A 13455-nucleotide genomic window follows, 5' to 3' on the forward strand; every position below is an offset into this window, starting at 1 on the left:
CGGCTCCCGTCGGGCCTGCAGGGTCTCCCCTCCCGCCAGAGCGGCGCCCCGCTCTAGCGTATATATATCCCTGCCGGCCCGACCCTCCCTCAGTTCCTTCTTACCGCCCGTGGCGACGTTGGAACATCTCTATCTCTCGTCTGAGAGTGTCCCTTAGCATAGTACTCAGTGTTATCTTCAGTTATTAGTTCTTCAGTAGTTAGTGTTAAGCCCCTGGCTATTTAGAAAGACTTAAACTTCTTTGTGTCGGGTGTTTGACCAACCCCGGCACCGGCCCTGGGCGGCAGGGCATGCTGCACGCCCAAGGCTTTAAGGCTTGTGCCACGTGCCGCAAGCCTATGCCAGTAAGCGACCCACACGACTCGTGTCTCCGCTGTCTGGGGGAAGCACATCAAAAGGAGCGCTGCAAGATCTGCAAGGCTTTCAAGCCTAGGACAAAAAAAGAGAGACACTTTCGCTTGAAGCAGCTGCTCATGGAGACGGCGTTACAGCCCTCCACTTCAACGGCACCGTCAACCTCGGTGCGGAGTGCCCCGGCATCGGTTCGTGATCAGACGCCGGCGGGGCAACCTAAGCCCACGGCACCGAATCAGCGGGAACACCTCCGGCACCGGTCGTCTTCGCCGGCTAAATCGAAGGGCCAACCCAAGGCCCGAGGGCGTTCCCCGCACAAGAGGGTAGCGCCCGCGAAGACCGCAAGTGCTCCTAAGGCCGTTGCGGCCCCAGCACATATCCCGGTGCCAGTGGCTCCGGCGCCGAAAGGCCCGTCGAGCCCCAGGATAGGCGCGTCGAGTGAGGAGGAAGGGCTGGAGGAACTTTTGGAACAACCCTCCATCCCAGACACATTTGAGGCAGCAAAGGACCTCATTGAATTGTCCGCTGAGGGCACCCTCCGCGCTAAGGACATTCCGCCGAGACTGCCATCCAAAGGCAAGCCGGCAATGATGCGCCCATCACGGTCGCCATCTCGGCACCGTTCACGGCGCCGGTCCCGGTCGAGCTCCGCCTCGGTGGACTCCCGGCTTCCCTCCGCGCAGAAGGCCGCACAACCGTCGGGCCCCAACAAGCGCAAGGCACCGACCCAGCAGCCCGGCTCGAGTAGGCACCGGGACGTATCGGTTGCACGATCCCAGAGACAGTCCTCCCGCAGTCGTTCCTGGTCCCGGGGTCATCGGTACCGATCCAGGTCAGCAAGGCGCTACTCCCGGTCCCGGTCACGAAAGCACCGCTCTCCGACCCCGGACCGGCACCGTTCCACGGCACCGCCGTGACCCTCTAGATCACCGTCCGTAGTTTCGGAGGTGGACTCGGGCCTTTCCAGCAGATATGCCCACAGAGCACACGCCAGTAGGGAGCACGAAGCCACTTGGCACCCACAGTGGGGCCATCCAGGGCAATGGCCATTCTGGACCCCTTGGGCCTACCACCAACAAGGCCCCCAGTCCAGGACCTCGAGATCTGGCCCCTCGGGACACCGGTCCCGCTCTCCACAGTGGCGCCCACCCTCTCGCAAAGAGGCCACGGTCTCCAGGCCGCCAGAGAGGGAAAGGGCTGACTCGGCACCGAGCCCGGCACCGTCCCAGACCCACGTCAGGGAACGCACCCCTGAGGAGTTGCAGGAGGAGGAAGACGTGCAAAAGGCCATGACCTCCTCCTCCTCGCCAGACGAAGCCGTGGCGGGCACAACCGTGTCCGGTCCTCCCCCGATTGACCATCGGGCGCACCAGGACCTGCTCCGCCGAGTAGCCCTCAATTTGGGGTTGCAGGCAGAGGAGACTGTTGAGCAGGAGGACCCTATGGTTGACATTTTAAGCCCGGAGGGCCCCTCCAGGATCGTGCTCCCGCTCATAAAGACGGTCCAGTCCAATTATAAGACGGTGTGGCAAACACCAGCCTCCACTGCACCTACTGCAAAAGGCGTAGAGAGGAAATACTTCGCCCCATCTAAAGGGTTTGATTTCCTATTCTCTCATCCAACACCATGTTCGTTGGTCGTCTCTGCGGTCAACGAACGGGAGCGACATGGCCAGCAGGCCCCGGCCCCCAAGGCCAAGGAGGCAAAACGCTTGGACTTATTTGGGAGAAAGGTCTACTCGTCCGGAGGCCTCCAGTTGAGGATCGCAAACCAACAAGCGATTCTGAACAGACACAACTTCAATTCCTGGGCATCGGTCTCCAAGTTCAAAGAAGCCTTGCCTCAGGGCTCGCAACCCGAATTTGCGGCCATAGTAGACGAAGGGAAGGCAGTAGCAAAGACCTCTCTACAGGCCTCCCTTGACTCCGCGGACGCAGCCGCTAGGACAATCGCGTCAGGAGTGGTAATGAGACACTCGGCGTGGCTGCAGGCTTCCGGCCTTCCCCCAGAGGTGCAAAACACCCTCCAAGACCTTCCGTTCGAGGGATCAGGCTTGTTCTCGGACCAGACGGACGCCAGACTGCATAGCCTCAAGGACTCTTGAGCTACCCTCAAGTCGTTGGGGATGCACACCCCAGTGACGCAGAGGAAGCCCTTTAAGCCCCAACCTCCGCAGAGACAGTACCACCCTCGTCCTAGACAGGAACCGTACCGCAGGAGGGGCAGGGATAACAGGCGTAGACGCAACAACACGCCTAACCAGGGTCAGAATCATGGCCAAGGCAAGCCACAGCCGGGAAACAAGCAAGGGTTTTGAAGCTGCGATCGAGGACAGAGTACCAATCTCTATTCCGGATCCTCCTCTGTGTTTCAGGGACCGCCTGTCCCATTTTTACCGTGCTTGGTCAAATATAACATCGGACCGCTGGGTCCTGCGCATGGTGGAGGCGGGCTACACCCTTCAGTTCTCCTCGCCCCCTCCCTCCCACCCCCCATCCCCGTCCCTCTTCAGGGACCCCTCTCACGAGCAACTCCTCATGCAGGAGGTGCAGACCCTCCTCACAGTAGGAGCGGTGGAAGAGGTTCCTCCGGACCTCAGGGGGAAAGGGTTCTATTCCAGATACTTCCTCATTCCCAAAGCAAAAGGGGGCCTTCGTCCTATTTTGGACCTACGCAAACTAAACAAATACTTGCTCAAAACACGTTTCCGTATGGTCTCCCTTGGTACTATTATCCCGTCCCTGGATCCGGGAGATTGGTATGCTGCCCTCGATATGAAAGATGCCTACTTTCACATCGCCATCCGCCCGGCCCACCGGAGGTTCCTGCGCTTCACTATCAACCGGCGCCATTTCCAATTTACGGTCTTGCCCTTCGGCCTGGCAACGGCCCCGCGCGTATTCACAAAATGCATGTCCGTGGTGGCAGCTTTTCTTCGAAAAAGAAGGATGCGTGTCTACCCATACTTGGACGACTGGCTCCTTGCGGGCCGGTCGGAGGCCGACGTTCGCTCCCATGTGACATTGGCACTACAGGTGTTCCGCAAGCTCGGTCTACTGGTCAGTGTACCCAAGTCATCGCTGGTCCCCACGCAGAGACTGGACTTCATAGGGGCGATCCTGGACTCAGTGGCGGCACGGGCGAGTCTTCCCGTATCGCGGTTCTTGGCCATTCAGAAGGTCGTGAGCTCCATCCAGCAATTCCCCACGACCACGGCCAGATGTTGCTTGCAACTCTTGGGGCACATGGCGGCCTGCACTCATGTAGTCGGACACGCCCGCCTAAGACTCAGGCCATTGCAGTTGTGGCTGGCCCAAATATATCGCCCCAACAGAGACCCCTTAGACCTGGTCGTGACGATCCCGGATCGGGTGTCGAACTCCCTCCGTTGGTGGCTCGATCGGCAGCAAGTTTGCGCAGGGGTCCCCTTCGCCACCCCGCAACCCGTTCTGACGTTAGTAACAGACGCGTCGGACCTGGGTTGGGGGGCGCACCTGGGGGACTTGCGGACTCAGGGCTTATGGTCCAGGGAAGAAAAGTTGCTGCATATCAACCTGAAGGAGTTGAGGGCGGTTCGCCTCGCCTGCCAGACCTTTCACGCTACCATAGAAGGCCACAGCGTGTCAGTTCTGACGGACAACACTACTGCCATGTTTTACATAAACAAGCAGGGCGGGTCCCGGTCCTCTCCCCTCTGTCACGAGGCGCTCCTCCTCTGGGACTTTTGCATAGCCCATTCAGTCCACCTACTAGCGACATATCTCCCGGGGGCCCTAAACGGGTTAGCGGACCGCCTCAGCCGGTCCTATCACATGCACGAGTGGACGTTGAGACAGGACGTCCTGCATTTAATCTTCCGGAGGTGGGGGTTTCCCCAGGTGGATCTCTTTGCCACCAAGGACAACAGCCAATGCCCTCAGTTTTGTTCATTCCAGAGCCTCAGTCCGGGCTCATTGGCAGATGCCTTCGCAATTCCGTGGGGCGGGAGCCTGAGGTATGCCTTCCCCCCATTCCCGCTCATCCACAGGGTCCTCCTCAAAACCCGCAGGGACAAGGCGACAGTCATCCTCATCGCCCCGGCGTGGCCACGCCAACACTGGTTCCCTGTTGGAACTGTCCGTGACCACTCCGATCGCCCTTCCCCTCCATCACGACCTCATCACGCAAGACCGAGGTCGCCTACTCCACCCGAACCTACCGTCGTTACACCTCACGGCATGGTTTCTCTCTGGCTAAACGATATGGAGCACAGGTGCTCCCATCAGGTCCAGCAGGTCCTCCTCGGTAGTAGGAAGCCCTCCACAAGAGCGACCTACCTCGCCAAATGGAAACGGTTCTCCCACTGGTGTGAGCCTCATCACATCCAGCCTCTGCAGGCCTCAGTCCCATTGATTCTGGACTACCTGCTGCACCTCAAGCATCAGGGGCTCGCCCCTGCCTCAATTAAGGTGCACCTGGCTGCCATATCGGCGTTCCACCCTGGGGAGTTGGGGGCTTCAGTGTACTCTAACCCCACAGTAGCCCGATTCCTCAAGGGGATGGACAAGGTGTTTCCCTACTCGCGCCCGCTGGTCCCTGCGTGGAATCTCAACCTGGTCCTCACTAAGCTCATGGGGCCGCCCTTCGAACCCCTGGCCTCTTGCTCCCTCATGCACCTCTCATGGAAGGTAGCGTTTCTCGTGGCCATCACATCGGCTAGGAGGGTCTCGGAGTTGAGGGCCCTCACTTCGGAACCTCCCTATACAGTTTTTTATAAAGATAAGGTGCAGCTCAGACCGCACCCGAAATTCCTTCCGAAAGTGGTCACGCATTTTCATATGGGACAGGACGTTTGTTTACCGGTGTTCTTCCCTAAGCCACACTCGGACCCAAGCCAACGCAGCTTGCATACCCTCGATGTCCGTAGGGCATTGGCTTTTTATCTAGAATGGACCAGGCCATTCCGCAAGTCGACTCAACTGTTCGTTGCCATTGTGGAGCGAATGAGAGGCCAACCTATCTAGACGCAACGCTTGTCGGCATGGATTGTGCTTTGCATACGCACGTGCTATGAGCTCGCTAACATACCAGCCCCGCAGATCAGGGCTCACTCTACTAGGGCCCAAGCGTCCTCGGCGGCGTTCTTGGCGCAGGTTCCACTCCAGGAAATCTGTAAAGTGGCCACCTGGTCGTCGGTGCATACGTTCACAGCCCACTACGCGATCCATCATCAGACCAGAGAGGACGCGGCGGTTGGTAGAGCTGTGCTTCAGTCGATTATTCCTTGACTCCTACCCTCCTCCAATGGTAAGCTTGTGAGTCACCTAATGTGTAATGGACGTGAACAATCACTCGAAGAAGAAAAAACGGTTACTTACCTTCTGTAACTGTTGTTCTTCGAGATGTGTTGTTCACGTCCATTACACTTCCCACCCTCCTTTCCCTCTGTCGGAGTCACCGGCAAGAAGGAACCGAGGGAGGGTCGGGCCGGCAGGGATATATATACGCTAGAGCGGGGCGCCGCTCTGGCGGGAGGGGAGACCCTGCAGGCCCGACTGGAGCCACTGAGGGAAAAAGTTTCCGACGTTCGTGCACGCGGCGCGCGCACACCTAATGTGTAATGGACGTGAACAACACATCTCGAAGAACAACAGTTACAGAAGGTAAGTAACCGTTTTTTCTTCAATTGTTCACCCTTAGCTCTGAAGTTTATTATAGTTGGCATTATGGAGGGATGATTGCTGGATGTCCATGTCATAGCCAACTCCTCTTCTTCAGCAGTTAAGGTTTCACCCTGGTACCGAGTATTGTGAGAATATTTGCAAGAAAATGAGCTGGAGATAGTGCTTGTCCTATTCGTTTTTTTAATGCTTGTAATTTAACTCTGTCATTAAATAAGTTCTCACTCAGTTCCTTCCAAATTTCAACAGCGTCAGCAATAAAACAGCTGTTTCCCTGCATTTTGTTCAAGGCTACAGAAATAGGCTTCAGGCTACTCAGCATGTGGTCAACATTTCTTTTAAGCCCAATGTTGAGAATTTTGGCTGTGACAGTGCCATCTATTTTTTCACGATTTTGTTCACAAACTGTCATCAGATTAGGCCAGTTCTTGATATAGTGCTCAAAACAGTCCACTACTGAGTTCCATTGCACGTCTTGTGGGAGGGTTAGCTTGGTTCCTCCCACTTTTTTCAGAGCATCTGCTGCAAAGTGGTTGTTATGGAAGTATTTTGCAATTTCAACAACATTAGCCTTTATTTCTGGAACACTGAAGTCTTTGGCTAGGAGATGCATCAAATGAGCACTGCAACCGTACGTTATTTGCTTGGGACTCTCTTCGCGCTCTCCTAAATAATTTCTTCTCATCTTGGATACATTTGCAGCATTGTCTGTGACTAAGCTGCATACTCGAGATTTGAATTTTTTCCCCACAGTTTGTTATAGCTTTTACTGTTACTTCTTGTAAGTATTCTGCTGTGCGCATTTCCTGATGTTTCAGTTGTTTCTGTAAGGAAGACATTCCCTTCTTCTGTTGTCACACAAGCACATAAAACAGGATCTTTTGCACACTGCTCAATTTCTCTTTCATACACTTTATCCAGAAATTTGCCTGCGACATTTGCTCTTTTGGGTGGACTGTATCCTGGTCTTAATGACTGAATCATGTTAATGAAGTGTGGGTTCTCAATCATATGGAAAGGAGAGTTTGTTGCATAAACAAACAGGGCAATTTTTTCATCAACTATCTCTTTTTGTAATCTGCTGGTTCTTATCACAAATTTATCTATGCTTGTTTCTGAATGATGGAGATTTTTTTTCTTTTTGCTACAGGTAATCTACTATGGCTATGTGACATACATGATGTGACTGAAACACTATCATTGGCAGATAACTCTGAGACTATAGAAAATGATGGTGATCTTGAAGGAGGATAGTCTTCAGAATCCTGTATGTTGAGGATGGATTCTCCTGAACAAAATAAGTCAAAGCAGTTATTTAATTATTATTAGCATACTGCTCATTTAGTATTACTCATTGCATTCACTGACACTCAGTACTACTTTAAAGGTGAAATTGTAAAAGGAAGATCTGCCTATTTCAGCTATTTATTTTTTATCACAACTGCATCTAAAATGATAGTACCATAGAGTAACAACTATATTTTTTGCTCAAACACGGGAATTCAAGAATAGTCCAGAAGGAAGACAGGCAGTCCTTAAGAAAGAAGTATGAAATAAAAAAGTTTACCAACCTGAAGATCCTGCATGTTCAGACGTGTTCCTTTCCTCATCTTCAACGCAGCTTCCTCCTGAGAAGGAACACTTCTCATGATGTTGTTTCATTCGGGAAACCAGGCCTTGCATTTCTTTGATGCACTGTTTGCATTTTGCACGCATACCTCTCTTACCCATAGGTAAAGGAACTTAATTTAAATATTCCAAAACTGGGTCTCTTTTATGGCCTGCTGCCATTATAGGTTTTCACTTCTAGTGAGAGAATGGTATGGTAGATCTCAAATCAATGAAGGCTACACTCAGAAAGACCTCAAGACTTCTGGAATATGCTGATCAAACAGTTTCACTTTTGTTTCTACCGCCTGCTCCTCCCTTCTCACATTTATCTCCAGACTTCTTCTCCTTGTCCAGATCTATTCCGCCCCCAACAATCTTCTATTCATTTAACTTTTTGAAACTTGCACTTTTAGAGAGAGGTAAGGGATTAACTCTTTGTACACAAATTTGCAGAGGGACAATAGGGTTGAGGTCTGTTATTTCTCACCTCTATATATTATTTATTGATTTATTTTAAAAACATTTTTTGCTGTTAACAAGCATGTTATATCTGGAGACACAAATCCACAGTTTGAGAACTGCAAAACTAAGCATCTCTGATGGTATCTTCTGGACTGAGCCCCATTGGGTAGATAGAAAGATTAACCTAAATAATCTATACAGAAGCCCCTGGAACCTCATAAGATTGGGTCCCTAATCCATTAACTATTGGAACCCATTTACAAAGCTTTTCTTAAACATTACATGAATATATTGTCTCATATTATAGAATTAGAATTTATAATCCCTATTCAACGATGAGATATCTTTGAGTTTTAATTAAGATAGTTTTTTCCTCAAAAAGCACTTTATCCAAAAATCCAATTTAAATTAAAAAAATCTGATTTTATTTTTTTTTAAATCACTGATTTTTATCCACCCTGACTAATTCTGTATTCAGTGCATAGTTTGGATGATGTGCAGTAAATAATGAATGGGGCCACACATAGATTGATTAGGGTAAAAAGAAATATTGAAATCTTGCCCATCCGGTGAGCACCATCCCTTCTGAATGAGCAAGGAGTCCTGTGGGGGAAAAAATAGTATGTGATCATATAATCAAAGCAGTGACATCACAACAGGGGCAGGAGGGGAGCGGGCAGGGAGCTATGGTCCTCAAACTTTTTGCCACGGCGAACCTAGCCCCCTTCCGATCCTCCCCCGAGGGCCCCGGTCAGGCCAGCAGCTGGTGGAGCCAGGCCAGGGATCCTGGGCAGTTGTGGAAGCTGTGTGGACCCTCCACCTGCCCGCAGTGCTGGAGGCCAAAGAGCATCCCCTGGCCTGTGTACCTGCCTAGGGCAGGTTGAGGGTCTGCGCTGCGGCTCCCCATAGCTGCCCACACGGCTCTTACCATGGCCAGGCTGCAGCTCCAAGGCCCTGCCCCCCGGCCGGAGCAAAAGACGCGGACAACTGTGGGGAGCCTGGATCCCTCCCATCTGCTTTGGTGGGGTGTCTGGGGGGGAGGGCTCCCTGGCCTTGCTGTGGCTTCTGGCTTGGCTGGGGGCATAGCCTCGGGAGGAAGAAGGGGGGTCGGGGCAGGCCTTGGGGGGAAGAGGAGGAGACTTGGGGGAAGGTGTGGGGTGGGGGGCATGGCCTTGCAGGGAAGAGGAGGGGCCTCAGGGGGAAGTGGTGAGGCAGGACCTTGTTGGGAAGAGGAGGGTAGGGGGTGGGGCCTTATGGGGCCAGAGCCCCGGACCCCCCCACTTTTGGGAAGGCTCTTCTGCCCCTGAATCTAAGACTGTATCATAATGCATATTCACAAAGGGGCTGAATTAAGGTTGCACTGGTAGCCTTCCTTCTGGCATTTCTGAACTTTGGAGCACTTGATTTTGAAACCTTAGTAGTCTTTTTACATTGTGTTTGGGTTTTATATATGGCTGTAAGCCTTCTGGAAACTGATTCCCAAAGTGTTAACACCTGACAATTGACTAATTACTAGGAATTTTGTGGGCTATCAGGAGCAGTGTACTGTGAAGAAAGGAGGCTCTATGGTTACTAGGAGTCGGGCAGGATAATCTGGGATTTTTGTCTTGTAATATATCTGTTTCCATTGATCTCTGTCTCAACTATTTAATCAAACCGATCTATTTAGTTTGGGAATTCAATGTATCTTATGTACTTATATGGACCTCTTGCCATATTATCTAAGAACTTCAAAATTTTTAATATATTTATCTTCACAAACATCCCTGTGAGATAGGGAAGTACTGTTACAGTAATATTTTATGCAGATGGAGAAGTAAGGCACAGAGAGACTCAAATTCACACAGGAAGTCTGTGGTGGAGTAGCAAATTGAACTTGGATCTCCCAAGTCCTAGGTTAGTGCTTTAACGCCAGGACTGCCTTTGCTAGCTGTTTTCTAAGTGGTTAATGTGCAAGACAGAGCTGAGTCTTGCTGTTGAAAATTGTGGCTGACTGACTATATTAGTTCAGAGATGAGTGGTTAAATTAAAACAGTTGCTTCTTGCTTTAAATTTCAATATGTGTCATAACTTTGTGATCATTAAATTTTATAGGTTCCTCTTTCAATATCTTTCTCATTAATTTTCTGTCTGCAGATGTGGTGACTAGAAGAACCTCTATTGTTGCCCATAGCGCATATAGTGCCTTATAAAGATGGGGTTTGGAAGTGACCTGAAGTATTCTCATGATGCTTTGTTAAAATTGCAAGATTGGGAGTTACGACTACTGGAAACTGTGAAGAAATTTATGGCCATGCGAGTAAAAAGTGACAAAGAATATGCATCCACTTTACAGAATCTTTGTAATCAAGTTGATAAAGAGAGTACTTCCCAACTGGATTATATTAGCAATGTATCCAAGGTAAGAGAAGATTATTTAGAAATTGAAATTGAGGAATCATTGTTTTAATTATTATATAGAAAAGGTAGTTGGCTGTTAACTCCTTTTTTTCTTCGTTATAAAGTAAATTCAAAGATGAACTTGAAAAGTGTCATTGTCCTGTGGTGGTTTTGTCCCTTTGTGGGTGGATCTCTTAAGCCACTCTGAGCCTTGTGTTCCATCTACTTTATTCTCCCACCTTTCCCATTTTCCTTCTGTGTTAGAACATGTGCCCACTGGACTCCACTAATGCAGTTTTAGTAAAGAGTTTGAAGTGAGGTGCGGCAGTCCCTGGGCAGAATGTGTATCATGTCAACTCTTCTTTTGGACTGAAAAAAGTGGACCAAGCTAGAATCCCTAATTTTGAGCTCTGGTATTGTAGACCCTGGGCTGACCCACCTATTCTTATGTTTAGGGATTATAATATGTTGTAGTAAGATTTTTTGTTAAATAGAAACTATTGTTCATACAACGTAGAGGTTGTGATAAAAATAGAAAAAAGCCAGGAAATTCAGAGGTAAGGCTGACATTCTGACCATTATTCACACCATGGTGTGTAGTTGTAAAAACAAAGCATTAATTAAGGCCAAAGTTTCTCAGACTTTTTCTCATAATTGTAATATTGTTAAATATAGTATTTTGTATACAGTTTAAAATAAAAAAATCTTTTATGAAAGGTTAAAAAAATCCATTATGTACCGAATAGATACAAAATAGGTACAGCAATGGCAGTGGCAAAGCAAGTGTCCCCACTTCACCTGTTAATAAGCCTTAGGCCTGACTTACAACTGCTTTGGTAGTTAGAGGTCTATTCTGTCTTAATGGCTTCTTCAATTCTTGGCCTCTCTGCTGAAAATGCTGGACTGGAGCAGCTCACTTATTTCACAATGGGCACCAAATAGTTGTTAGTTAATGAATTTTAATCACTTTTAATCTGAATTGGACTTCCTTTATCTATCTTGAATCACACATGATAGAAGAAGAGTGGGTAAACCTCCCCTCTTTCTAGGCACTAATGGAAACAACTGACCCAACCCCCTCCAAAAAAAAATAAAATTCATGACACCTTAACTTATGAGTAATTCTACATTTTAGTCACGGGTGTTTTTAGTAAAAGTCATGGACAGGTCATGGGCAGTAAACAAAAATTCATGGCCCGTGACCTGTCCATGACTAAGACCTGGCAGAGGGGGAGGTGGCTCGGGAGTGCGGCCCAGGGGCCCCGCAGGTGCTGGGGGGGTTGGCCCGGTGGCTGCTGGGGAGAGGGTAGTCACGGCCCAGGGGGACACCGCGGGTGCTGGAGTGTGGGGGGGGTGTTGGTGGGGTTGGGGCAGGCTCCCTTCCTGGATCTTGGGAAGCGGCAACCCCAGCTCCTAGCTCCACATGCTGTCTCTGCTACGCCCCAAGCCCCAGTTCTGCAGCTCCCATTGGCTGGGAACTGCGGCAAGTGGAAGCTGTGAGGGCGGTGCCTGCAGGTGGAGGCAGCATGAGGATCTAGGAGCTGAGGGAGGGGAGTTCCTGTCGCCCTCACAGAGAGGTGCCCCCCCAGATAAGCACCGCCCTGCACCCCAGCTTTGAGCCACCCCCCGCAAACTCATGCTGCTGGAGGACAGGGGGGCTCGAGTCTGCCCCAACAGCGTCTGGTGCGTCTGGCCCGGGGGCTGCCCGAGCTGCTCAGGTGGCCCCCGGGCCAGGCACACTGGCCACTGCAGAAGTCACGGAGGTAACGGAAAGTCACGGAATCCGTGACCTCCATGACAAACACGGAGCCTTACTTATGAGCAAAAAAACAAAATACTATATGCTTATTAATAATAGAACAGTAATAGAAGAAGAAAAACATAGGGTTGTCATGTCTCGTTCTTTACAAACCTTAATATTTATAAAGATTAGAAAGATTCTTAGATGCTGGTGCTATCTGGTGAGACACTGCCTCCTGCTGTGAGCAGCCAAATTAGCCCAGTACTGTGGTTTAGCAGCTGAATTAGCCCAATTTGTGCTTCCACTTCTCTGCTGTTGGGAAAATTAATGATGTTTACACAGTATCTTAAATATAAATAGGAAGCTAGAAATTATAGCATAAGGGAAGCAAAAACGGAAGGAGAAAAACCTGTAGCCATCAGAGTTAAGGACAGAAGGAGTTTTTCCAAGTATGTGAGGAACAAAAGAAATTCTAAAAATGATACTGATCCGTTACTAGATGGAAATGGTAGACTTGTCAATAATACAGAAAAGGCAGAAGTGTACAATAAATATTTCTTCTCTGTTTGGTAAAAAGCCGGACTGCTATCATGATACTGCTACATCTGAAATATTTTCCATTCCAACAGAAACTGAGGAGGTTGATGCAGCTGCTACAATTAGACATCCTCGTGCAGAGAGCCAAGGTTATAGAGGGGCGTGGTTACACAACTCCCTCTCCATTGAACAGCAGCTACAAAGCAAGACTTTTTTTTAAAATCAGCATTTCTGGATAACTTGCATCTGAGAGTTTTAAAGAGCTGGCCAAGGACTAATATTGATTTTTCCCCCCTGTAAATCTAGGGACGTTCCAGAGGACCGGAACAAATCTAATGTTATGCCAATATTTAAAAAGGGTAAATGGGACAACCTGAGTAATTATAGGCCTGTTAGCTTGACATTGATCCTGGGCAGAATAATGGAATGGCTCATACAGGATTTGATTAATAAATAATTAAGGGAGAGTAATATAGTTAAAGCCAATCAACACAGGTTTGTGGAAAATAGATCCTATCAAACTAGCTTGATAACCTATTTTGTTGAGATTACAAGTTTGGGTGATAAAGGAATAGTGTTAATGTAATAAGTTTTTGTAAGATGTTTGACTTGGGACTGCAAGGGACATTTTGATTAAGAAACTAGAACAATGCAGATTCAACATGGCACACATTAAATGGATAAAAACTGGCTAATTCATATGTCTCAAT

General features: G+C 49.3%; 1 protein-coding gene across 1 annotated transcript in view; it reads left to right on the plus strand.

Annotated features, from left to right (window-relative positions):
• FER (FER tyrosine kinase) overlaps positions 1 to 13455 on the plus strand; it is a 409588-nt gene that overhangs the window by 37916 nt on the left and 358217 nt on the right. Inside the window, exon 4 of the mRNA XM_065406919.1 lies at positions 10225 to 10489. Coding sequence (XP_065262991.1) covers positions 10283 to 10489 — 207 coding nt within the window. The 5' untranslated portion in view covers positions 10225 to 10282. The remainder of the gene's footprint in view (positions 1 to 10224; positions 10490 to 13455) is intronic.

This window comes from Emys orbicularis, chromosome 6, assembly GCF_028017835.1.
Source record: "Emys orbicularis isolate rEmyOrb1 chromosome 6, rEmyOrb1.hap1, whole genome shotgun sequence".
Classification (NCBI taxonomy): Eukaryota; Metazoa; Chordata; order Testudines; family Emydidae; genus Emys; species Emys orbicularis.